Raw genomic sequence first — 23,492 nt, forward strand, 5'->3', positions numbered from 1 at the left:
TTAATATATGTAGTGCACTTTCATTTCATGAAATTAAAAAAAAAAAAAAAAAAAGAGCAATGTGATCTTAAGCCATAGTTTTGCATTATCCTTGGAAGCATACAAAAACTGGATACTTTAACTAATCAGCCAATGAAAATGGCTGTAATGTAATAAAAAATGTAAATTTACAAATGTCAGTTTCTTGTGTTAAGCGCCAAACTGGTCTCTTTCATAAGGAAGGAACTTGGTGTCTAGAAAAGCTTTGTTAAGGGAAACACTTCTTTAGAATAATTTGTTCTTCTTAGTACTTCAGTGTAGAACCAAAAAAGCTGATAGCACACAGATGTGATCTGTAGTAGGCAGATTTTCCTTGTCATGGATAATTTGCAGCGCTCCTTTGGATTGTTAGCTTAACTTGTTAGCAGTGACAGTTCTGTAGGACTTAAGGAGCCTGGTTCTTTGTCCTTCTAACAGGTAGTCTGTTCATCTTTTCAACATGTGGAAAGTGGTGCTCCTGGGTCTATATACAGTATTGGCTGTAAGAGGATTGACAAAGGGTGCTCCTTTCCAACCAGAAGAAAAATGGAAACCTCTAGATAACCCTAGAAACAGAGATCTGGTAAGGAAATACTGCAGGAAGGATAGTCTAAGTTTTGTGTGTTTGTGTTTTCTATCACAAGATTTTTTGTCTACTAATATACAGGTGAGATGGTTTAGTAACTATGCACTTCGTATAGCCAATAACAACAACTGGATAAGCATTCTTCAGTCTAGATGTACCCCTTAACTGAAGAGACGTTCTTAGTGTGATCTTCATCCAGCAGGTTTACTTTTAAAAATGTTTTGATCATACGGATGCTCATTTTATGGTCCAGAACAGGAATGATTATTATGTTTCTTTCAAATTTGTACTCTGTTGATTACGTGTTTAATCTTCTAGATGTACAGGTAAGTTTCCATCTGGCATGTTGTTTGTAGCAAAAGATCTGAAAGTTAACCACTTGCAAGATCTTATAAGTAATTTGGGGGGGGGGGGGGGGAGGAGAGTTTCCTACAGTTTTCCCCACTGTTTAAATATTTCTACTTGTAAGCAATCTAAGGGGCCAATTCAAATCTATTGTCCACTGCTGCTAACTCTTGGAGAACATGTCTTTAAAGAAATGTTTAACAGAACTGCACTATTTGCCCTCAGCAAGGGTTTTGCTGTGTCTGTTTTAAAAGGATTAACATTTGCATCTTCTGTGGTTCAACTGGGAGCGTGGATCACCAGTAAAATGCTGGTGGTCCTTAAATGCTATCAGCCATGGGCAGATTGGATGAGTCTGAACTCTATTGCATCAGTTTATGATCAAAATAGAGCATTTCATCCATTATAGGAGGAAATGTTTAATCTACTGTGTTTCAGTATGAATAATTAATGTCTGTTGGGCGTGCTTTGTTTTCACATATGAAATATGTTCAGTTTTTCAGAACACTCCAGGCTTATTTTTCGGGCAGGGGTCTTGATCTCAGAAAATTCCCAGCTACTTTCACTATGAACAATGAAGGACCGAGGCCTGTCATGTTCTACTCAGATCCTATTGCTTCTGCATTTGCAGATTATGAAGAAAGGAAAAATTCTTTTCCAAATCATTTCAAAGGCTAAAAGATGGTGCTGAACCAAGGTAAAAGAGGATGCCTTTTCCTCTAATGTTGTTACATGTAAGCCAGTGAAAGACTTGAATTCAAGTGATTCTCACTTTTGTCTAAAGTATAAAAACAACTTGTTCTTCAGAAGAAATGAAAAATGTGACACCTTAACTCATGCCTGAAGTTCTTTGGAAATTGTTTGAGGTAGAGATTTATGAGGTGTTTACTACTTCTGTAAAATAACACGTGGTACTTGTGCAGATCTATATAGACCATGCTTTTTTTTTTTTTTTTTCATGGGGAGAGGAATGCTACAAATGTACAAGTAATAGAGAAGGCAGATTTTATTTAAGTAACTTAAACTATTAATAAAATTGTAGACTATTTATTTCATGTGATGCATGGATATTAAGAAAATGAATTTACATGTACGATACTGCACTATCAAAGCATACATTGTTTACATCTTTGTCCACTTCTGTTGTTTTCCGTATTTCTACCACTACAATTGAAGGTTGAATAAAATGATTGTGAACTCATTCATACCTTTCTGTAAATGTGAAATAAAATTGACAGGGGCCAAGGTTGCATTATGAATAAATACAGCCTCACATTATAGCAGGTATTTCTCAGCTATCTTATCTATGTATTAGTACACACTGTAACACATAAATCATTTTATAGCTCATTTTGAAAGTCATTGAATAGTGCCAATTCTGAGGAAGGGTGAACAACTCTTTACTCGCATTTTAAAAATAGGTGAAAATTTCAATACGATTTGAATCTAAGCATTTAGGTGATGTGCCCAATACTTTAAAGAGATTCACTTGTGATCAGTGTTCAGCTAAGGATTTTTAGGGTTGCATAACATGTATTTTTGTAATCATAAGCACAGCTCCACTATCCTTAGCGTGAATAACAGTGAAGGCTGCACTTAGATTTTAATACTAAATTATTTTTTTGCCAAGTGTTTGTCAGTAAAGAAATAAGCAAAAAAAAAAAAAAAAAAAAAAAAAGCTCCCCACAAGGAGTACTACGCATGTCAATTTGGAAATGGGTCAGAAGGGCTTTGTCTAATGCCCTTTTTTCCCCTCTCTTTCAGGTGTTAACTTCTCAACTTCACGCCAAGTGGTAACTCACAGCAAGCCACTCCTGCTTTACCTGTTACACGACACGCCAGGAACCTCTCTGTGCCACGGTTCTCCCCGTGCAAGCTGCCTTCTCCCTCTAGCTGGCTCTTCGGTGTCTGTTGACCTATGCGTGCTGCTGGGCTCACAGCCTTGTGTTAAAACGTGAATAAATGGGGAGTGCAAAGGGGGGCTTCTCCCTGCTGCCCCGTGTCTGTGTTCGCGGCGGGTAACCCGGTTCTGCCCCTTTGGAGATGTGGGGAGCCCCTGGCCGGGGTACACCTGGGGTGCTGCCGCCCCGCCGCGGTGCTGGGAGGGGGCCGGGCTCCGCAGCCGAAGCCCCCTCCTGGAGTGAGAAGGGCGCAGGGCGCCCCCTGTCCGCTTTTTGGGGTGCAGAAGCGGGGATTTGGGACCTGCCGCGGGGGGGACGCTGCGCGGAACCCGTACGCGAGGGCGCGGGGCGGGCCGGGCGCCGCGGCGGCGGCACCCGCGTCCCTCCTGCAACTCGCTCCCCCGGCCGGCCCCGCCGCCATGTCGGGCTTCAGCCCGGAGCTGATCGATTACCTGGAGGGGAAGATCTCCTTCGAGGAGTTCGAGCGGCGCCGGGAGGAGCGCAAGAGCCGCGAGAAGGTGGGGGGGGGGGGGAGCCGAGCCGTGAGGGAGGCGGCTCTGCTCTGCTCTGCTCTCCTCCTCTCCTCTCCTCGCCTGGGTTTGGAGCTTTCCTCCTGTGTCCGCACGCGTTTATGGCTTCCTTGTACAGTTACCCGCCTCGTGTTCCCTCAGCGTAACGCTCAGCTAGTAAGGGAGGCTCTCCTGGCAGTAGTCAATGGTCACCGCCCAGATGAGAATAGAAATATCTTCAAGCAAACGGTGCCGGGTTTATTCGTTTAAAAATGCAGCGCGTACCACACCTGTGTCCCCTTGCAGGGCAAAAGCTGGAATCCCGTAGTCTAAATGCTAATTGTAAAGGTTAGGGGGAATCGGGGATGAGTCGCACTGCCGAGCTGATAAATAATATTGTTGGTGCGCATAGGACGGTGAAAATGCGTCTGCTGAGGAAAACAGTGAAGACATCGATGCTCCATCTTCATCCAGAAAGGCATCCGGGAAATCCCACAGTCAGGATGAAACAGAGGGTAAATGTCAACATGATCATTTCCGTGAAAAATATATTTTAAAGGTGGTTGAATCCATTTGCTCTTTAATAGCTGGCTTTCTATGAATATCTGTCAGCTCTTTCAGACCTGTGGGTACTGAAGCACACTGTTACAGTGTATGTCTCTGTAGGATGTTCCCATTCGTTTCTAGGCTTTAACTTTGTTAAGTGTTTTTAAAGGACTGGATATGACCAAGCGGTCATTTTTTTCTGGGAATACCTCCGTTTGTTCCCCTCCTGGTTTGCTAACCATCTGGTCCCTATTATTTTCTTTATCTAAACTTACAAATACATTTTAAGTTTTTAATGCACCTCAGAAAGTCTTCTCGCTGTGTTTTGTTTTGGTTTTCTGTGGTTATCTCTTTGCTAGCCTTCTTGGCTGAGACTTGAGTGTTTCAGAATATTTGATTTTACTGTATGAGAGTGTTGCCTACTTGCACTGTCATCCAAAAAGTAAAATAAAGTAGCTAAAAAGAGGGTTTGTTTGCTTTTACGTTTTATTTTTTATTTTTTTCCCTTCTTGCTCAGTTATCTCCTGTACTGATTAGAGGGCCTGGGTCTATTTCTTCCCTTATTTTTCTGCCAGATATTCCTGGCGATGGATTCCTTGGATGGCTTTCTGTGTGAGGTTACTGTGATGGTAATGTCTCCTTAGATCCCTTAATGAAATAACCTTAATTTCTTTGGTATTCCTCCATAATGAAAGGACTTGCAGGAAGTAGCAGGAGTAGCACTTTGTTTAGTTTGTATGACTGCTTGGTGATCCCGTGCTTCAGGTTCTGGATTTGAGCCTGGGCCTTACAGCACTGCAGTCTGTTTCAGACACCAGGACTTTAGGAGGTGAATATGTACTCCCCGCACTGGCCAGGGTGTACCTTGTGGCATTGCCAATACTGTGAGACAGCAAAGTGTGACTTCTGATCTCTTTGTGTTGGTTCTTGGACTCCTTTTGTTACTTTCACTGCAAATTCTCAATTCTTCCTCTTTTTTTTTTTTTTTTTTTCTTTTTCCTTTTCTTTTAAATATCAAAATAGGATTAAATTGTCTCACCTTACATATGCCTTGGTGATGCCTTTTACTGGTGCCTCTGAAGTATTTCCAAGCTGTGGTATTCTGCTCTGTATTCTGTCCATGATTTTTTCATATACATAGTCTTTATCAAAGAGAAAATACATCCCAATAATATAGCACTAATTTTTCTCTTATTATGGAGAACACAGAAGTCTCAAGAAGTCTGTAGAATCAAGGATGCATTGATAATATTTATCACTATTTAAAGAGTTGTTAGTAGATTTCAGAAGTAAAATGATAGAAAAGTTCATTGTTAAAATCATTTTTGATACACTGATGTTCAGAGCTGGTGTTCTGTTATCTACAACCAAAGAAAGTGAAATAAAAGAGAAATGACATTAATATTTTTTAGTCAGAATAAAAATAACCAAATATGTTCTGAAGATTTTCAAATGTATAAACCCAGCTGTAGTAGCCAAAGTTACTCTTGTCCATAGGCAAGGTGTAGTAAGTTTATTTTTCAGTCACAACTTTATTCTGTGTGTCTCTATCAAATCTTTAGATGTCCAATCCTCCAACTCAAATCTTCCAACACTATGTATTTTGATGGCTAGCAGATGAAGAGAAATGAAGCAAAAATGAGTGCTTTTAGTCTCTTTTTGCACTGAAATAAACTTGTGGGCAGTTATAACCCTGGGTTAAGATTGTAATTGAAGGTTTTAATTTAAAAAAAAGTGAATGTGTCTAAAATTATATGCTTTAAGCATATTTATTTTGGACATATAGCATCATATGTTTATTTATGTTAAAGAATTTTGTTATTTCTTTTTCTGGAGATAAGTTAATAATGTGGATTTTGCATTTATACAAGTGAAAAGGTACTCATTGTCATGGATAGAGTGGATAGAAGATCTTATTTTAAATTATTTCTAAAAATTGTCTGCTGCATTATTGTTTAGTGTAATTGTCTACTCAGCCTCTTCAACTGAGAAGCGTTATTCCATCTGACCAGTTCAGTGCTTGAAAATTACTTAATATGCTCCTCTTGTATGGATCGAGAAAAATGTTGAATAAACTATTGCTTCGTTCTGTGTGTTCATCCCTATGTTTGTTCGTATCAAATATCCAAAAAATGTTAGAGACTGGGAATACCAGGCATTGGTGATGAATAACCCAGTGTTTGAAAACCAAGGAGGTTGTTAGAAGCTCTTCTGCATTTCTGTAGGTCTTTTTCTGACAGAATAGCTCTTTAAAGTGGGCTACTAATTATGAAGAATTCTGTTTTCTCTGTACTTGTCCTAATAAAGCAGTGTGTGCTTTTGATTGTTATAAGCCTTTTCTGCTGCTTTCTCAACCAGGAGAAACTGCAGATGGCGTCAGTAAATCTGTTCATCGAGTCTTTGCATCCATGATTGGAGAAAATGAAGAGGAGGACGATGATGAAGAGGAAGAGGAAGAAGAAGAGGAAGAAGAAACTCCTGAGCAGCCCACAGCTGGAGATGTTTTTGTGTTGGAGATGGTCCTAAATCGAGAGACCAAGAAAATGATGAAGGCAAGTATTTAAACTTTTGTGTAACTTCTTTGTATCTTGCAAAATGTAGTAAAGGCCAGTTTGCATGATTTTAGCTACGTGCTGAGAGACTTGCCTGTAATAATAATTCTGTGTAGGAGACTTCTGCTTGCGTTGGCATCCTGTCTTTGTTTTTTAGAAGAGTACTGTTTGGAAACTTTCAAAAATAATGAAGTAAATTTTTCCAGTGTCTGGATTTTATTTATTTTAGATATCAGAATTATTCTGTCAGTTATGAAAATTAGCAAGTATTTTGGTCGGTCATTTTGATATTGCTAGCACTTAAATGATTCGTTATTAGGTTGTGTAAAGTGCAAGTGTGATTGGTGTCTTCTGTATTTGGGCACAGCTGCATCATTGATAAAAATATCAATATCCCTTTTTCTATTTAGGAGAGAAGACCTCGCAGCAAACTTCCTCGTGCCTTGAGAGGTCTGATGGGAGAGGCCAATATCAGGTTCGCACGAGGAGAACGTGAGGAGGCTATTCTGATGTGCATGGAAATTATTCGACAAGGTATTTTAGAATGCTAAAAAATTCTGGCTTTAAGAGTGGGGTGAAATGGTCTTGTGCATTAGGAAATTCAGTGTGGCTTCACTGATGATGAAAATACTCAGTAAAAGGAATGTCATTGTGTAATTAGCATGAAATTAAGAATCTGCAGTGCATTTATGTTATTATTTTGCTTTAGAGAAGAAACTGTTACCCTAATTTTGCAGCTTTCCACAGATTACTTCTGTCTTTGTAAAACGACAACCAAAGTGTAAACAGCTATTGGCGTAACTTCTAGAGTGGAAAAAATGCTGTAAATGGTTGCTGTTAGGTTTAGTCAGGCTGTTTAATGATTTATAAAAAAGGAATTGGAAGCTTATCTGCATTTTTTTTTTCTGAATTGAAACAATAATGTTGATGTTTCATTTAATTCTGGTATCTGTTTGAAGAAAGACAAGTTTCTTGATTTCAAGTAGGTTTTAAAACAATAGTTCTTAATTGTTCTCTTTCTTTTTGTAGCTCCTCTTGCTCATGAGCCCTTTTCCACTCTTGCCATGATCTATGAAGACCAGGGTGATATGGAGAAATCATTACAGTTTGAACTGATTGCAGCTCACTTAAATCCTAGTGACACTGAGGAATGGGTTAGACTGGCAGAAATGTCACTAGAACAGGATAATATTAAACAGGCTGTTTTTTGCTACACAAAAGGTAATGTAGCAGCGATTTTAATATTTTAAAGTAAATGTTAGGTGCTAATGGCAATCGTTGTGTTGTTTTCTCCTGCTTTCCAATTTAGTTTCTTCAGTTTGCTAAGATTCTGGTACTTCTGTCCAGACTTTGGTAAAAGATTCACGAATCTTTATCATAGGATGTCCTTTCTTACAAAAAGCTCGTGCATTAATGATGTGTCCCTTAATATTCTGTCAGTAGGCGAGGGATGTTACCCTAATGGTTTTGGAGAAGAAAAAGAGAGTCCTAGCTGAATTTATTTCTGGTAGCACGTACCTGCGTGCTTTGCTTTTCTCAGGATGTTTATTGATACAGCTTTTTCTGTTATCTGTTGTCAACTTAAAAATTGCTGGTGTTTCCCAGGGCTTTGGCAGTAGAGTAATCAAGTAGATGAACATGAAATTTGTTACTGCCCGTTTCTAAACTTGGGTACTAATATGCTTTTTCTTGTTGCAGCTCTGAAGTATGACCCAACCAATGTGCGTTACCTATGGGAGAGATCAAGCCTGTATGAACAGCTGGGGGAACATAAGAATGCTATGGATGGCTATAGGCGTATTTTGAATCTCCTGTCTCCCTCTGATGGAGAGCGTTTTATGCAGTTGGCTAGAGACATGGCAAAGTAAGTTGGACTTAAAAATAGTGTGATTTCGTTTCCCAGAGTTTCTCAAAAGCTGTTATTAAAAATTCTTTGGGTGATTCAAGCTGGTTGTGTAGCTGAAATCATGCAGGTGATTTTTCTGGGAATGACCACATACAAGCATGCACCCATGCATCACATGTGCTGTGATGATTCCAAATACTGAAATGTGGGAATTATCCTGTGCATGATCATTGCATCATCACAGAAAGGCTCTCTTAGAGTATGAGAATAAAATGCAAATACTAGTTACTGGAAACATGCCTACAGCACACAAAAATATACTGCACTTGTATACAATTGTATCTGTACAATATCGCTAGAGACCTGGAATCTCCTTGCCAGCAAGTCTGAGTGAAAAAAGGTATTAAATCTGAAATGCAGTCTTCAACGCAGTGTAGTTTATATATAGTTTGAGTTGTTTCTGCAGTAAATTTCATCCCCTCTACCATCATCTGGTCATCATCTCTGCCCCTTCTGCTGTTCTGCTAATGAGAGCAGATCAAGTCACAGAAGTTTTCCTGAGACAGAGGAGGCTTTGGGTTCAAGTGTGTAGCTCTCTAATCTTAGTTTTCAGTAAGTTGTTTAATTGCTTTATACCTCTGCTTTCTCATGCATAACCTGTAGAAACCTGTCATTGGACTGTTTCAAAGACAGTTAAGTCTTTTGATTTTTTTGGTTGTGAAATGCACCAAAAATGCAAGAAGTGTGTTGTAACAATATGATTATTGGAGTTCTTTGTAAAACTAGGTTAATGCAACACATCATTGATAACCTGGTTTTAGGCAAGGAATACTGAATGAAAATTCCTGTAACATCCCAACATATATGGGATTGTTTGAATATATAGGGGATTATTGGTAATTATTTGAAATGCATTAAAATTGCCAAAAGTTATAAGGAAAGAAAAACTACCTTCTTTCTCAGCATCTTTTGTAATTTACTCTCCCTAATTATTTTCAAAAAGACAAAGAAAATATAAAGGCAAAGAAATACGAAATGCCTCTTGCTAGTGATCAAAGTATATATTATCAGGTATCTGAAATGCTTAATGTCTCATATCTGCATTTTATAGGAGTTATTATGAAGCCAATGATGTCACCTCTGCTATCGAGATAATAGAAGAAGCCTTTACTAAACACCAGAGTCTTGTCTCTATGGAAGATGTTAATATAGCAGCTGAATTATATATTTCCTCCAAACAGTATGACAAAGCACTGGCGGTATGGAAAATTAAATGCATTTGTGTATTGTATTCATCAACCCTATGCCAGTCAGAATGCGTAGTTTGTATTCCTGTAGTGCTTAAATATGGTCATATTTCTATAGTGGTAGAGATGATCAGATACTGATTGCTTCCCATTAGTTCTGTAGTAATCAGCATTGAAGTTAACAGAAGGGGGCAAGCAACAGAAGGGGGATGTTCTAGGTTTAGCATTTTGGGGTCCCTTCTCTCCTTCTCTACAATTACCATAACCTTAGTAGCCAAAAGAGACCTACAACCTGATTTGGGTATCTGTTGTACTACCAGCAAAAGGAATTCTTGAAGGTGAAGGTTAAAATAGTGGCACTGAATGGTCTGATGCTTCAAATTCAGACCCTTGTGCTCTATCTGGCGTACCTGTGTACTAATAATTTTTGCTTTAAACATTAAGCACGAATTCCAGAAGGACTCTAGAACTTCACTCTAAGATATCAAGAATTGGCAAAGGTCGCATATTTGTTCTAGTGGTTATTCACTCTCGCTTCTGAGGCATGTTTCCTACTTGATTTGACCTGGCTTTCAGAGGAACATCTTAAGTATCTGGCCATTATTATACTTAACCAAATAGAGTGAAGAACCACTAATAATTGGGACTTTCTCCTTGTAAAGTTTCGTATTTAATTGCCTCTTTTTTTTTCTTTCCTACCTAAGATTTTATTTAGATCTCTCTCTGACAGTATAAAGTATTACTAGCCTGCAAGCAGTTCCACTGACTCTTCTCTCTATACCTCTTTCTAGTTTAAAAATCAGTCAATTCTGTGTACACAGTATTTGGGTACCAGATTTATTAATATAGTGCTCAGTTGTAGAACTGTGCCATGTTTCTTCTTGATTATTCTCCCAGGTCTGTTCCTGTGATGTTTCTTGCTCACAGGTAGCTGAGTATGTATTTTAGCTGGTTAACTGGGCCTTTTAAAAGTAATTACCTTAATACATTCATGTTTGTTCTCCTGAGGGCTATGTACTCTGTGTTTATTTATCACTCTGGTTTTGGCAACAGTAGTGACTTAAATATTTTATTTTACAATTCGTGAACAAAAATACCAAATCACATTGGGTCTTAGAGCAACAATCCTTAACACTTGTGCATTTCCCCTCTCATACCTCCTTATGGGCAAGCGAACGTCTTGGCCAGTCTGTTTTTGATTTTAATTTTTTTAATTAGTTGTTCTGTTGTGCTAGTTTTATTGAGGTCATGATGTATGACCAGGGTTGCTATAAAGCAACTCTGTATGTAGATATGAGTGTTATTTTATTTTTTTTTTTTTAAATGAGACAGCCTTTGCAGTTTCCTTGCAGTGTGTTAGGCTGAGCAAGCGTTGGAGCACTTTGGAAAGATCTGTGGAGAGCTTAGTTACTTACCTGGTGCTTTGCTTTCTTTTTCTATCTTTTGAAAGGTATAAAAGAAGTTAAAAGTTTTATTATTATTATTGTTTATTATTATTATTATTATTGTTATTGTTATTATTATTATTAAAAAAGCAAACTAGGATGAAAGTAACTTTTATTTGCTAAAGAGATGCTGATTAGATCATCTAAGTAGTCCAAAAAGAGTGGAAAAAAAGACATCAAATGATGAAACTCGGTACTAGTGACCTAACCCCAAGTGAAATGAATACCACTTTTCTTCAGAAAACTTTTGTGATGTCTAAAGCAACTGTCATGTAGACTGGTTACTCCGTATATCTTTTAAATCTTTAGAATGATATGAGTTACTTTTATGTTTTAGGTTATTACTGATTTTGCAGGAATTGTATTGGAAAAAAAAGTGTCTGAAAAGTGTCCTACTGAGGAGAAAAAAGGTAAGTAGTTAACTAGCGGTTAGTATGACCCTTCCGTTCATCTAATGTGACATTTTTCTTTCCGTTACCTTTTCAGTTCCTGAGAGTGTTTTTGATGCATGATGACAGGCTTTTCTCTTTTCAAACTCTTCCATGTTTTTAATGAGTTACATACCATGACCTCGGAGTTCTATAAGGAGTTACTCTGATGTCCAATTAGCCCCAGTGACTCATTAGAGACAAGGACTGCTCTCCAGGCAATTGGAGGCCTCTTAAAGTTCTAAACATTCTTTTGAGTGTTCACATCAGGCCAGTTATTCCTGCTAGCTAAATAGCTTCCGGAAAAAAATCAGATAAACCTAGTGGCATCTATACTTAAGAATATCAACCTTTGACCTGAAACTATTCTTCTTAAATCCTACTTCTGTTGTTAAACATTTAAATGTTGTGGTTTGTACCAATACCTAGGGATATTAGCCTGTAATTGTGACTTGAATAAAATAGATGGTCTTTGAGAAATCAGCTTTATGAAAGCCATTGCTCAAGTCTGAACATATTTTTGTTTGGGCTTTAGAATGATCACAGCATGCCAACTCTTACGCAGGCAGTCTGTTCTATTCAGCTGGTCAGTTGTTTCAGCAGTACAGGCCAAACCTAATGCAGGTTTAAGATACTTCTGTTGGCTTTTTACTTCAATGGAGTAGATGAAAATATAGATGATCAGAGAACATGGTGTTCAGAACAGCTGTCCTGATAGGAACAGATAACTTACAAGGAGCACAACTGTAATGAGTCTGGGAATTAAAACACAGTATTGGCAAGTTATCTAAGTATATAATTTCTTAAGACAAAGCTGCTAAACTACAGAAGGTCTTGGTTCCCCACCACCTGTTGCTTTAAAACTTTTTTTTTTGATTGCTTCTTGCTCTGCTGTCCTTCAAAACAATGTACGCTTTTCAGTTTTAAAAAAGAGTAAGCTACCAGTCAAATGTGGATTCAAAATTAAGTAACTTTTGGCTTAGCCAGTGCTACTCAAGGTAAACTGTTTCTGTTTAAGAAGATACAGCATCAGTGGTAGAAACTCAAGAAAGCCAGGAGGAGGCAGTGACTGACAGCCAAAGTCATCCAGTTGCTGAATCGAGCACTGCAGGTAAGTAATTCAGTTGTTGAATCTAGTACAATTCTATGAACTGATCATATTCTCAGGAATCAGGTTGCAGTCATAGTAAAATCATGAAAGATTTCGAACAGTAGGAAAATAGGGCTGTCTAGAAAAGGTTCCTTGTGTATTGTTGTCTTTACTCAATATTTACTTTTAACCCAACCAGCCACCAAAGTCAAAGCATTCTCCCAGGGCTTACCCATTTTGAAAATGATTTTTTCTATTTTATATGAATATAGCAGCAGGTGAATAGCTGCTCTCATGCTGGGCATTAAGATGTTCAGAGAATGATGAATTAAACTGCATGCAGTAATATGCAGTAATTGGATGTGGATGTAGAAAGTCATAGGGAAGCCTTAAGTTGGGAATCACTGTTTTCTTAGGTTGTAATGGTCATACAGGGCTTACCACTTAATACAGGATATTTCCTTGAGAAAGCAAGAAGAAGAGAGTAGAGGTGCCTACATTGTTAAAGGAAAGCTTTACATAACAAATACATCTTAAGACAGAGGGGGAAGGCTCCAAACACATCCTACAGGATCTTGCTGTTGAAGTTGATGCAAACTGATAGCACGTGATATTTCAGATGAAATAATAAGGATCACAGTCAGTAGAAAGCAGTTGTTCCAACCATCAGGGAAGATACAAAAGAAGGGAAGAGGGCAGGCGTACACCAACATTTGCTAGTCATTGAGAATATACTTTCTTGATCATAGCTCAACATAGCCTGGAGGGGATGTGGGGCTATGGGAGATACTTGTTAAAACATACAGGTTCAGAAAGAAATTTGTTGTTTTCTCACAGCTGTGGAGAAGGTTAGCTGCTGCATACCAGAGGGGGTTCCCATAGATATCACAGTCAAGCTGATGGTGTGTTTGGTGCACCTGAACATCCTAGAGCCACTCAATGTAAGTAGAAATCAACTCAGAAATCCAAAGTCAAATTAACAAAGTAGGTGATTTTTGCTGTCTTCATATGACTGAGGTAATCGAGAGGGCTGTGGAGATTTTTTGCTTTCCTCCTACCTCAAGACAGACACCTAGCAAACATCTAATAACAGAAATGCTCTTTTTGTCGTTTTGCATTCAGTTGGAAGTGTTACTAAGGCACGGTAAATTACTGCCTATGTGCTGTGACAGACATTGCAAAGTTCTTGAACACTAAGGAACATATCTTTACTTTGTTTTAAAGCCCTACCAAATTCTAAGACCGTTCTTATGAAAGGTACGGATGGGTAAGATATGAAATGTCTAGAACAGACAAATAGGGCTTATTCAGCAATTGTGAAATTCTTATCTTTATTTTTCACTTTTAAACTAACATTAGAAAAAGGCAGTGTAGTTCAGAATGTAAGTAGAATAAAAATCACAGCATAAAAAGGTGAGCTTCCAAAAAACAGATCTTAAAGTGGTGGTGTTGCTGTTTATTTGTGTTTTTACTATTTGTTGTTGTTTTTAAAGCCACTCTTGACCACTCTGGTAGAACAAAATCCAGAAGAAATGGGTGACTTGTATTTGGACGTTGCAGAGGCATTTCTGGATGTTGGCGAATACAACTCAGCGCTGCCTCTCCTGAGTGCCCTTGTCTGTTCTGAACGATACAACTTGGCTGTTGTCTGGCTTCGGCATGCAGGTGAGAAGAAGCAGGGCTGCTGAACATGTGGTTCTGAGAGGTGATAGGACAGTGCTGAGCATTTCCAGAGAACTTTATCTAAGCTCACTGGAATTTAGATGCACGTGTTGAACAATAATTAGTATTTGCAAAACTATAATTGAAGTTTACTATGAGAGCCCTATCATGGAGGGTTTTCTTGTTCTTCTTACAGACTGAAATTTCCTTCACCTAAAAATACTTTATTTTCATCTAAGTGAACAGCATCTGTTCTCCATTCAATCCTGTATCAACTGATGATGCTGTAAGTTAAACTATAGATGCATCAGTGTGTATTTCTGAATATTTTCACTTTAATAATTCATATTTTGAGTGGTTTTAACTGGAAAAGCATCTGAAAAGTATGTTAACTATTTTGCTTGCAACAAATCTTCTTTTTCTGCCATTTAAGTGTGTGGTGGTGTTTATGCTCTATCTAGAATGCTTGAAGGCTTTGGGACACATGGAGCGTGCTGCAGAGAGCTATGCCAAAGTTGTTGATCTTGCGCCATTGCATCTGGATGCACGAATCTCACTTTCAACACTTCAGCAGCAACTGGGTCGGCCTGAAAAAGCTCTGGAGGCTCTGGAACCCATGTATGATCCAGATACACTGGCTCAGGATGCTAATGCTGCTCAGCAGGTGAGTAAGGTGCTCTGTACTTCCAGTTTACGATGTGTTATTTGCTGAACTATGGTAGTGGTCAAAGATACCAACTAGATAGGGCCAGGGATTGATACTTATCTGTAGGATGGTGAGCTTTTGCAGCAGAGTGAATGATTCATTATAGGATATCAGGGATGAGTCCTCATGGCTCTTTCTCCTTGACCATTTTGTCACTATAATGCCCCACCTGATTAATTTATGTTGCATACAACCTTTTGGCCACCGAGAACCAGTCGTGACACCAATGACTTTCTATCAAGTTGATTAGCAGATGCTACATACAGACTAGATAGGTGGTTTGGCCTCTACTGATTGTAAGTGCTGTCTTAGCAAAGGTCTACATGTATATCCATTCTCCAGCAGCATTATCACCATGAGTAAGAGAGATGCTCAGTCTCTCTGAAATTTAGGAATTTGAAACAGTAATCACTGCAGGGCAGTTGAAAGAGTTTTTATGTGTGGTGGCTAGGATTACAGCTCTGGTAGAAGCTTTTACAACCTATTAGTTCTTTTTTGAGTCAAAATTGTTTTTATAAACTCCTTCTCTCTGTGGGTGGTTGAATAATAATGTTCAATAACATCTAGGAATTAAAGCTGCTCCTCCATCGTTCAACGTTGTTGTATTCCCAAGGCAAAATGTACGGTTACATAGACACTTTACTTACGATGCTGGCGATGCTGTTGAAGGTAAGCCAGTTTATGCAGTTTCGCTTTAACAAACTTGTCAGCCATGAGTTGGGTTAAGACAAGGGACAAACAAACCCAGGAAGAAAACTATGCAAATGTTTTCATAGTTTTGTTAGATAAAAGTCTTGCAGGGAGCCTGTTAATTCTAGGGACCCATAATACTGTTGTTTGCTACCTGTTGTGTGCAGAACAGAGTATCGTTTGTGAGTATAGCTCGTAATAGCTCTCTGTTTCTGAATATATGTGGAACATACTAAAAGCTAAAGCTGCTTTTCACCTATTTAGCAGTCAACATAATGCTTTCTTTAGATTTACTTTCACGCGGATACTAGTTTGTATTTCAATAACTTCCTTTTGAATTACTTAATCTGTCTTTTCTTGTTACTTAGTGAGCAAAGAAGAATTTATTTAGCTAGCAAATACAGCGGTGGTGGTAGTTTTGTGTTATTTATTTATTTATTTTTCTTTAACTTGGAAGTGAGGGAAGGGAATATTTAGGCCTTGATTTCATCCATTTCATTAGAGTAATTACTATTTTATTGCACTGTCTGAATAGCTGACATGTTCTCTCTCATTAGCTTACTGTGTTGTGGTGCTTCTAAGCTGTAGATTGTTTTGGCACACAGTGTGAGCAAGATGAATTGGCAATGAAACTGGTTTTGACGTAGGTTGTGTTAATGTAATCTGAAATGCTGCCCTTAAATTTGTTTCTAGGTAGCAATGAGCAGAGCTCAGGTGTGTTTGATATCTAGTTCCAAATCTGGAGAGAGACACCTCTATCTTATTAAGGTGTCAAGGGATAAAATTTCTGACAATGATGACCAGGAGGCAGCAAATTGCGATGCGAAAGGTAACGTTTTATTAAAAATAAATCAAGAAGATGAACCCCTTTGTTCTGAGAAATGAAATGAAAGTTACTATTTTGCATGTTAAATCCATGCAGTTAACGTTAACGTTGTTTTATTTGTAGGCCAAGGAAAGCAGCAAAAAAGAAGACAATGTAACATCAGGGACCAATCCCCATTCAAAAAAAAATAATAAAATTACTTAACAATTTAGGTTGAGAAGGACCTCTAGAGTTTGTATGGTCCAACATTCCCTTCAGCCCAACTATAATACTTGTAACTCTAGAAAATATTAGAAATACATGTTTTAAAATTGGTGTGATTTTTGAACTTGGTTGAGCCAGACTACACATTCTTAAGCACTGTTTGGTAGATGAAGAGGGGTAACTTTAATGCATTCCTGTGGTATGTTTACAGCTTTAACTGCATGTATTTTTTGTCATTTGTTCACAAGTTTTGATTGTTTCCCCTCCCCCCCCCTTTTTTTTTAAAGGAATTGCACTTAAATGGGGGAAAAAAAGTAAATATCTTTATTTTGCCTAAAAGATGAGTTTGTTATATGCATGTTTGTTTGTTTGCGTAAAAAAAGAGTATCTCAATTTTCTGGACTTACTGACTTTAATATTTTTAGCAATTTTTGCTGTTCTCACGAGTGTTCTGACAAAGGATGACTGGTGGAACCTCCTCCTGAAGGCTATATATTCCTTGTGTGACCTCTCCCGGTACAAGGAGGCAGAGCTCCTAGTAGATTCTTCTTTGGAGTATTACTCATTTTATGATGATAGACAAAAGCGCAAGGAGCTGGAATACTTTGGGCTCTCTGCTGCAATTCTGGACAAGAACTTCAGAAAAGCATACAACTATATCAGGTGGGGAATTGACAAAGCTGAACAGTCTGGTCTCTAATTCTTTCCACTGAGGATGTAGTCATACTGCTGGATTTCTGAAGGAGGCAGACTAATGCTTTCCAGCCTTCCTTAAAACCTATAAGCCTGTTGAAACAAAAGGAGCTTTCTGATAGCCTTAGATTCCAAAATAATCCAGTAGGTAGTTTGATTTGGCCAAAACCCTTCGTTCTGTCTTTCATCGTCAACTTTCCCTCAGTCATTGATCTGGTGTTGATTCCCTTAGGCTGTTTTTATTGCAGATATAGTATTTACTTTATAACATTTACTAATTTCTTGTATGGGTTTCATTCTATAGAATAATGGTAATGGAAAATGTCAATAAACCTCAGCTGTGGAACATCTTCAATCAAGTTACTATGCAATCTCAGGACGTCCGTCACCATCGCTTTTGTCTCCGCTTAATGCTGAAAAATCCTGATAATCATGCATTGTGCGTCCTAAACGGGCATAATGCATTTGTCTCTGGCAGTTTCAAGCATGCTCTTGGTAATGTCATCACTGTTCTAATTTTAACAAATACAGTTCAGTGTTTCTTTTACAGACTTTCTTCATACATCAGAAAATTATGCATGGCTTCATAGCGTTAACCTGATGGTTTGATTATTTTGTACACAAATCAAAGCATTACTAAATAGTTTGGCTAATAAAACTTAAGCTGGTAAGTCTAGCACACGTTGCAATAGTAATCCACTTGCAAAGATAACTGAAGGCTTCTGGTAATAACAAAAAAGACAGAATCAGACCAACTTAAACAGCAAATAAAGTTGTTTGGACATATTAAGTAGGCCATGGAAGTAAACCTACTGTTTTAAGATGAGCCCTCCAAATGTCACACTTGAGATGTGTTGGAGATAGAGCATGCGCCTATTTTGTCTCAAAAAGAAGTTATACTGTGAAGAAATGAGAAGTAGTTAATATGCAGTCTCCCTCATGAATTAATGATTGGTTTCGTTAAAATAAAATCTACATATGCATGTTCCATAGCTGTCCAGTAGTAATAATTACTTGTTTTCACTGTAATTCATGAAAGCCTTAGTCATGAACCAAGGGCCACACTGTGCGAGGGACAGTAATCTTTTACTACTTCATTTATCTTTGCATGCTTTTAAATAATTTTTTGTTTGTTTGTTTTTTAGTCGGTAAGGTGCTAATATTTGATGTACTTGGGCATAATTATTCTAGCCAGGGTATAGCTAGAACTAGCTGGTATAAACAGTGATGGTTTAATCAAAATAACAAAACTGAACTTTAAAAACCTAACTGTTGAACACAGCAGTAATTCTCCACACATCCGGTATATAAATTCCTGTATTTGGTTTCTGTGTGTTTTTAAGTAGGTATATTAAACTGTTTCTTTTCTTAGTTTGCTCTTCTAATTTGAAGATTTACTTATTCATCCTTAAACTCTCAAGGAATGTTTTTTGCAACAGACATCCTGATTTAGCTATTTGCTTTTAGGACAGTATGTGCAAGCCTTTCGTGCAAAGCCCAATGAACCTTTGTACAGCCTCTGTATTGGATTAACTTTCATCCACATGGCTTCTCAGAAATACGTGTTGAAAAGGCATGCTCTTCTAGTACAGGTACGTTAGTAATTTTTACCTATAGTGTTTCCTGGCTTTGTATCTTACAGACAATGATGGCAACAACATATTGTGTTTAAATAACTTCTCATAACTAGTAACTCATCTCAAAAGAGGGAAGTAGTGAAACGTAAATACAGGTGAGTATGCTTTTGAGCTAAAGTTACACCCATCTGAATCTCATCTTCTCATACTTTCATAAAGTGCATAGTTTAAAAAAACTTTCCAGACTTAGGTGTTGTTTGTTTGTTTGTTTATTTTTTCCTGTTGTCTTTTTCTCTTTCCCCTTTTGGACAATTCTGTATAGCTCTTAACATAAAGATCTCATGAGCTCCAGTCTAGGCTACCCTCAGTTTTTCAGCTTTCTTGGTTTTTCTTTCATCTGTCAGATTGTTACAAAACATAGGCTGATTATTCCCAAACAGAATCTTGAAATCAATTTCCTGTGCTCTCCACCAGTATTTTTCATTAACTTGAATTCCTTTTAATTACTGTGGCTACTGAGCTCAGAGTCAGCAGTGTATGATGAGGATCTTGAGCACTCATGACTTGTAAAATTGCTGCAACACTGTAGCTTTTAATTGGATTTTGACAAAAGCCGTAGGTCCTTTGCCACTCTAAAAGGAGACCAGTTACGTTAATATCCAACTTAAGGCATTTTAGGCTTGCGGATTTGGGCCTAATTTTAATATATTTACACACTTCTATCTGTAAATGACTTGCCTTTCTTACCTGGGCTGCTACATTCTCCTTTTCTAATGTAATTGAACAACGTCCTATTTATGTTACCCTCCAGTGATACAGTTCCCTGCTTTTCTCTCTTTACTCTATTTACTTTCATGACACTGTTTTTTTGCATTCTCTCTTGCTCCTGTTGTAGTTAATAGTTCAGCCATGATGACCTGCTGGTGACCTAAATTACAATTGCTAGCTGCTAATGTCTGAACTAATTCCTCATTAGAAATGAGGAATTAGCTGAAGAAGCTATCTTCTTTCATTACCAACGTGGTCCCTGGAAAGAAAGGCCTCTTTGCAATGGAATCATCATATTCCAAAGTGATAGTAAAATGAAATGTAAATTGCTGCACAGGAGAGGATGAAATAGTTGTGTGCTCCATTTTTTTTGCCTTTTGAATTCCTCTCTTCTACCTATCCTCCCTAAGTTTCCCTCAGGACTTATTCAGTGCAAAGTAAAACACTGCATTTTAATATAAAATAATACTGTATTTGCCTTTATTTTTCCCTTTTGTTCCATATGGGAGGCAGCCATTTGTTTGTATAGCATCGTACAAACTTTGAGCAATGAACAATACTTGAAGCTGGTAGGCAGTGACATCCTTCAGACGAGAAACAAATGACTTCTCTGGCGTTACAGCATGTCAGCATATTAGCAAGACCAGTTTGTTCCACCAGTCTGTCACTTTATGCATCACCCTCTTTTGTGTCTTCTGGACCACCAGCACCCCAGTAGGCACGAAGTCCCTGTGGGATCCTGCTTGTGTGTCTGATCCACAGGAGGAGCAGGTATTCAGGCTAGGGTTGGCAAGGAGATTATACTTCGGATTCTGCTGGTCACATAGTTTACCTACATCATTATATATTTTAATTCTAAACTAAAAGCAAGAAAGTTTAACACTTACAGAGCACTTTGTTTTGTTAAGGCATAGCAGTGGCATTGCTGGGTATGAGCACCCTTTCAAATTCTGCTGGGGACATAGCAGTAAAACATCTGCTGGCTTCAAGTGACATGAACTCTTGCCTTCTGCTTAGGATATATGAATTTTTTCATGCCTTTATTCAGTGATGTTTATTCTTAGCCACTTTATAAAATGACCTGCTGGTAATTGCCCTGGTAATTGGTATTGAAGTAAATACATAGAGCTCAAGACCAAGAATACACTCACATTCCAGAACTTCACGGAGTTCAGCAAAAAGTAGAGTGTAACCATTTCTTTCTGTTATCCAAGGCAAAGAGAGGACAGGGAGTGAAGGTTTATTGTGTTAAAAAAAATAATCACAAAGAACAACAAAAAAATAACTGATGGAGGAGGGTGACCTTTTAATGTATATATATTTTTTAAGATCTTGCTCTAGCCTGTCCTTTAGCTGCATGTTTTTTAAGACAGCTAGCTCTTCTGAACATTAACTGGTCTTTTATGTTTGTGTATGTATGTATATATTGCATATATATTTAGCAAGTTAGTGCTATAGATCACTATACTAAATAACTGTGAGATCAATTCGTAATATATAAATCTATGCATATATATACACACCTGTTGCCAGCAGTGGTACTGAGACTGACAGTACATTTTACACAGTCTCAAAAATCAAATGTGATTTCTGGGGGAATGTTGGGAAAGCATGGATCAGAAGTTCAAATACCCACATTTAAATGTCTTTTCTCTAGTATATTTTGTCTGTCTTCTTAATGGGAACATTCACAACGTGCATGGTATGTGTACAGGGGTTTTCCTTCCTTTTCCGATATTTGGATCTACGTGGACCATGTCAAGAATCTTTCTACAACCTTGGCCGTAGTCTTCACCAGCTGGGATTACTGCACCTGGCAATCCACTATTACCAAAAAGTACTTGAACTTCCTCCTCCCACCTTGGAGGTAGTGTATCTTTGTAAGTTCTATGTAGCGGGTAGAGTCAGGTCAATGTTAATTTCTCAGCCATAGTTTACGTTTAAGTACCTAAGTTTAGTTTAGTTTAGTTTACATTTAGTTTAAGTAGGTAAGATCTCTGTAGTTGAGAACAATTTATATTGTAATTCCCTGTCACTGGAAACCCAGGTCTGATTGTAACCTGATACACACTTCTGCATGTGTGAATTTCAAAGACTTAAGTGTTCTGAGGGATTTCCTAATAGGCTTGAAGTTGCAGCAAAAAAGGTTGCCAAACTTGATCTGAATAAATAGCTGAACTTAATATATATTGCATGCAGTATTTTATAACTGGAAGTTTTTTGTTTTATAAACCAGCATGATGGAGTGATATGAACCAGCAGATTAAGAATGCCATGGGTTTGCTCTGCAACTGATCTGAATTAGATCATCCTAATTCATTTACAAGTTTGGTATAAGAGAACATTTATGCCTAGCTTTGACATGCGTGGGTAGAAGAATAACAAGTTTGTTTAGAAAAGGGGAAGGGTTGGTAAAGTAAGAAACATTAGTGTTAGTGAACACCAGGTGTTCAAAGCAGCAATATTTCAACCATGTAAAAGACATAGGCAGTATTTGTATTCTGATTATAGAAACAAATACTTTACATACAAAGACAAGTTCAGTAGAACTTTTCTGGTTTATGAATTGTCTATCAAATTTACAGCTAATGTTTTGAATATGTAATTACGTAACTCTTTGGCGATTAACAGGCAGAAACTCAAAGAGGGAGGGCACAAGAAATACTATTGCTTCTGTACAACTGAAAGCCTATGCAAACTACGAGTATGTGATTTGATTACACTCTGCTACTCAAGTTTCAATTTTATCTTATCTTTGCATATAGGTAACTTAATTATTAATTATATTATATTTATTATTGTTATTATTTTTACAGGGAATAGAAACTGACCAGACAGACTTGAGAAGAGATACTGCCTTTAACTTGTCACTTATTTATCAGAGCAGTGGAAATATCAGAATGGCTCAGAAGATGTTGTATACTTACGCAGTTGTATGATGAAGTTTGTGGCAGGTAGAAGTGGTAGTCTTTGTATTAATTCTTGCATTATACAGTGCTGGGGAAACTGGTTTTATATACAGCTTTTGCTGTAGGTGGGCAAAGATGTGGCTTGTGCTGTATATAAGTTGGAGACTTTTTCTACTGCTGACTTTTGAACTGTATTATGTATAGATGGGAACAGTCTGTTCCAGGTACGATGCTGACATACTTGAGTGTGTCTTCTCTGAACTACTATGTAATCTGATATTCAGTTTCGTGTACAGAATCAAACAGAGAGAACTGAAGCCCAGTGTTATCTTTAGGAAAAACAATGTGCAATATTACAGCTAGTTACAACTGAGGTTGTACTCTAATACAAAAGAAGGAAATAGGTTCATACAAATCCTTAGAGAACTCAGTATTTCAAGCTCTTTTAAATGTTCAGTATTTTCTAGGAGTTCATATTCCTAGCAGCTGTTCTATTTCAAGGAGATTGATTTCTGTTTCATTAAAATCCATGTGACGGTTGTCCTTCTTTTGAATTTGTTAATAAAAATTCTGAAGTTAATGATGTTTGTTTACTCATTCTCAGTAAAAAAAGGTATGCTACTGAATAGCTTATAGCAAAAAAAAAAAAATCATACAGCTTGTTGAAAACATATTACAAATGTTCTAGATTTTTAAGTAGTTCTGAAAGTTGAACAGTAGCATACAGTAGTTGAAGCAGGCTGCTTCCAGCCCAGCAGGAGAATAATAAAAATAATATAGCTATATGTATACATAGGAAGGTTCCTGTACTGCAGCAAAATAGGGCTGAAAAAGTATGGTGAATAGAAAACAAGCCATGGTGTTGCCTTCTGAGCACTTGTTACTTATAGTATCACAGCTAACTACTGCTGTTTGCTTTCAGCCCACTTTTATGTGTATTTGTG

The 23,492-nt window shown here is 37.7% G+C and overlaps 2 protein-coding genes across 5 annotated transcripts; both read left to right on the forward strand.

The window, feature by feature from the left end:
• Nucleotides 1-478: 478 nt before the first annotated feature.
• On the forward strand, nucleotides 479-1,627 carry LOC311210973 (uncharacterized protein C2orf66; the record flags this gene model as incomplete). Its single annotated transcript, XM_084289393.1, has 2 exons — nucleotides 479-601; nucleotides 1,445-1,627. 2 exons carry the CDS (start codon nucleotides 479-481, stop codon nucleotides 1,625-1,627), a joined length of 306 nt encoding a protein of 101 aa, XP_084145519.1.
• Nucleotides 1,628-3,255: 1,628 nt separating this feature from the next.
• Nucleotides 3,256-23,068, forward strand: GTF3C3 (general transcription factor IIIC subunit 3). Of its 4 annotated transcripts, none has more exons than XM_084288760.1 (19): nucleotides 3,256-3,368; nucleotides 3,772-3,874; nucleotides 6,264-6,457; nucleotides 6,868-6,991; nucleotides 7,487-7,678; nucleotides 8,156-8,321; nucleotides 9,415-9,562; nucleotides 11,333-11,405; nucleotides 12,442-12,534; nucleotides 13,351-13,454; nucleotides 14,007-14,178; nucleotides 14,637-14,839; nucleotides 15,449-15,550; nucleotides 16,265-16,400; nucleotides 17,027-17,264; nucleotides 17,599-17,789; nucleotides 18,762-18,886; nucleotides 21,354-21,506; nucleotides 22,456-23,068. In XM_084288760.1, exons 1-19 carry the CDS (start codon nucleotides 3,270-3,272, stop codon nucleotides 22,576-22,578), a joined length of 2,739 nt encoding a protein of 912 aa, XP_084144886.1. In that variant the 5' UTR covers nucleotides 3,256-3,269; the 3' UTR covers nucleotides 22,579-23,068. The 4 variants fall into 4 exon arrangements, 2 of the variants coding, with proteins under 2 accessions (XP_084144886.1, XP_084144887.1); XM_084288761.1 differs by having other exon boundaries at nucleotides 21,403-21,506; nucleotides 22,456-22,593; XR_014618546.1 differs by lacking the exon at nucleotides 22,456-23,068 and having other exon boundaries at nucleotides 18,767-18,886; nucleotides 21,354-21,490.
• Nucleotides 23,069-23,492: the final 424 nt, after the last annotated feature.

Source organism: Netta rufina, assembly GCF_964035555.1.
Source record: "Netta rufina genome assembly, chromosome: 6".
Lineage (NCBI taxonomy): Eukaryota > Metazoa > Chordata > Aves > Anseriformes > Anatidae > Netta > Netta rufina.

Coding starts and splice junctions, on each gene's coding strand:
- GTF3C3 (XM_084288760.1), top strand. CDS start 3,270: ATGTCGGGCTTCAGCCCGGAGCTGATCGATTACCTGGAGGGGAAGATC. Junction 8,322..9,414: donor TTGGCTAGAGACATGGCAAA/GTAAGTTGGACT, acceptor TGCATTTTATAG/GAGTTATTATGAAGCCAATG. Junction 14,179..14,636: donor TGTCTGGCTTCGGCATGCAG/GTGAGAAGAAGC, acceptor TGCTCTATCTAG/AATGCTTGAAGGCTTTGGGA.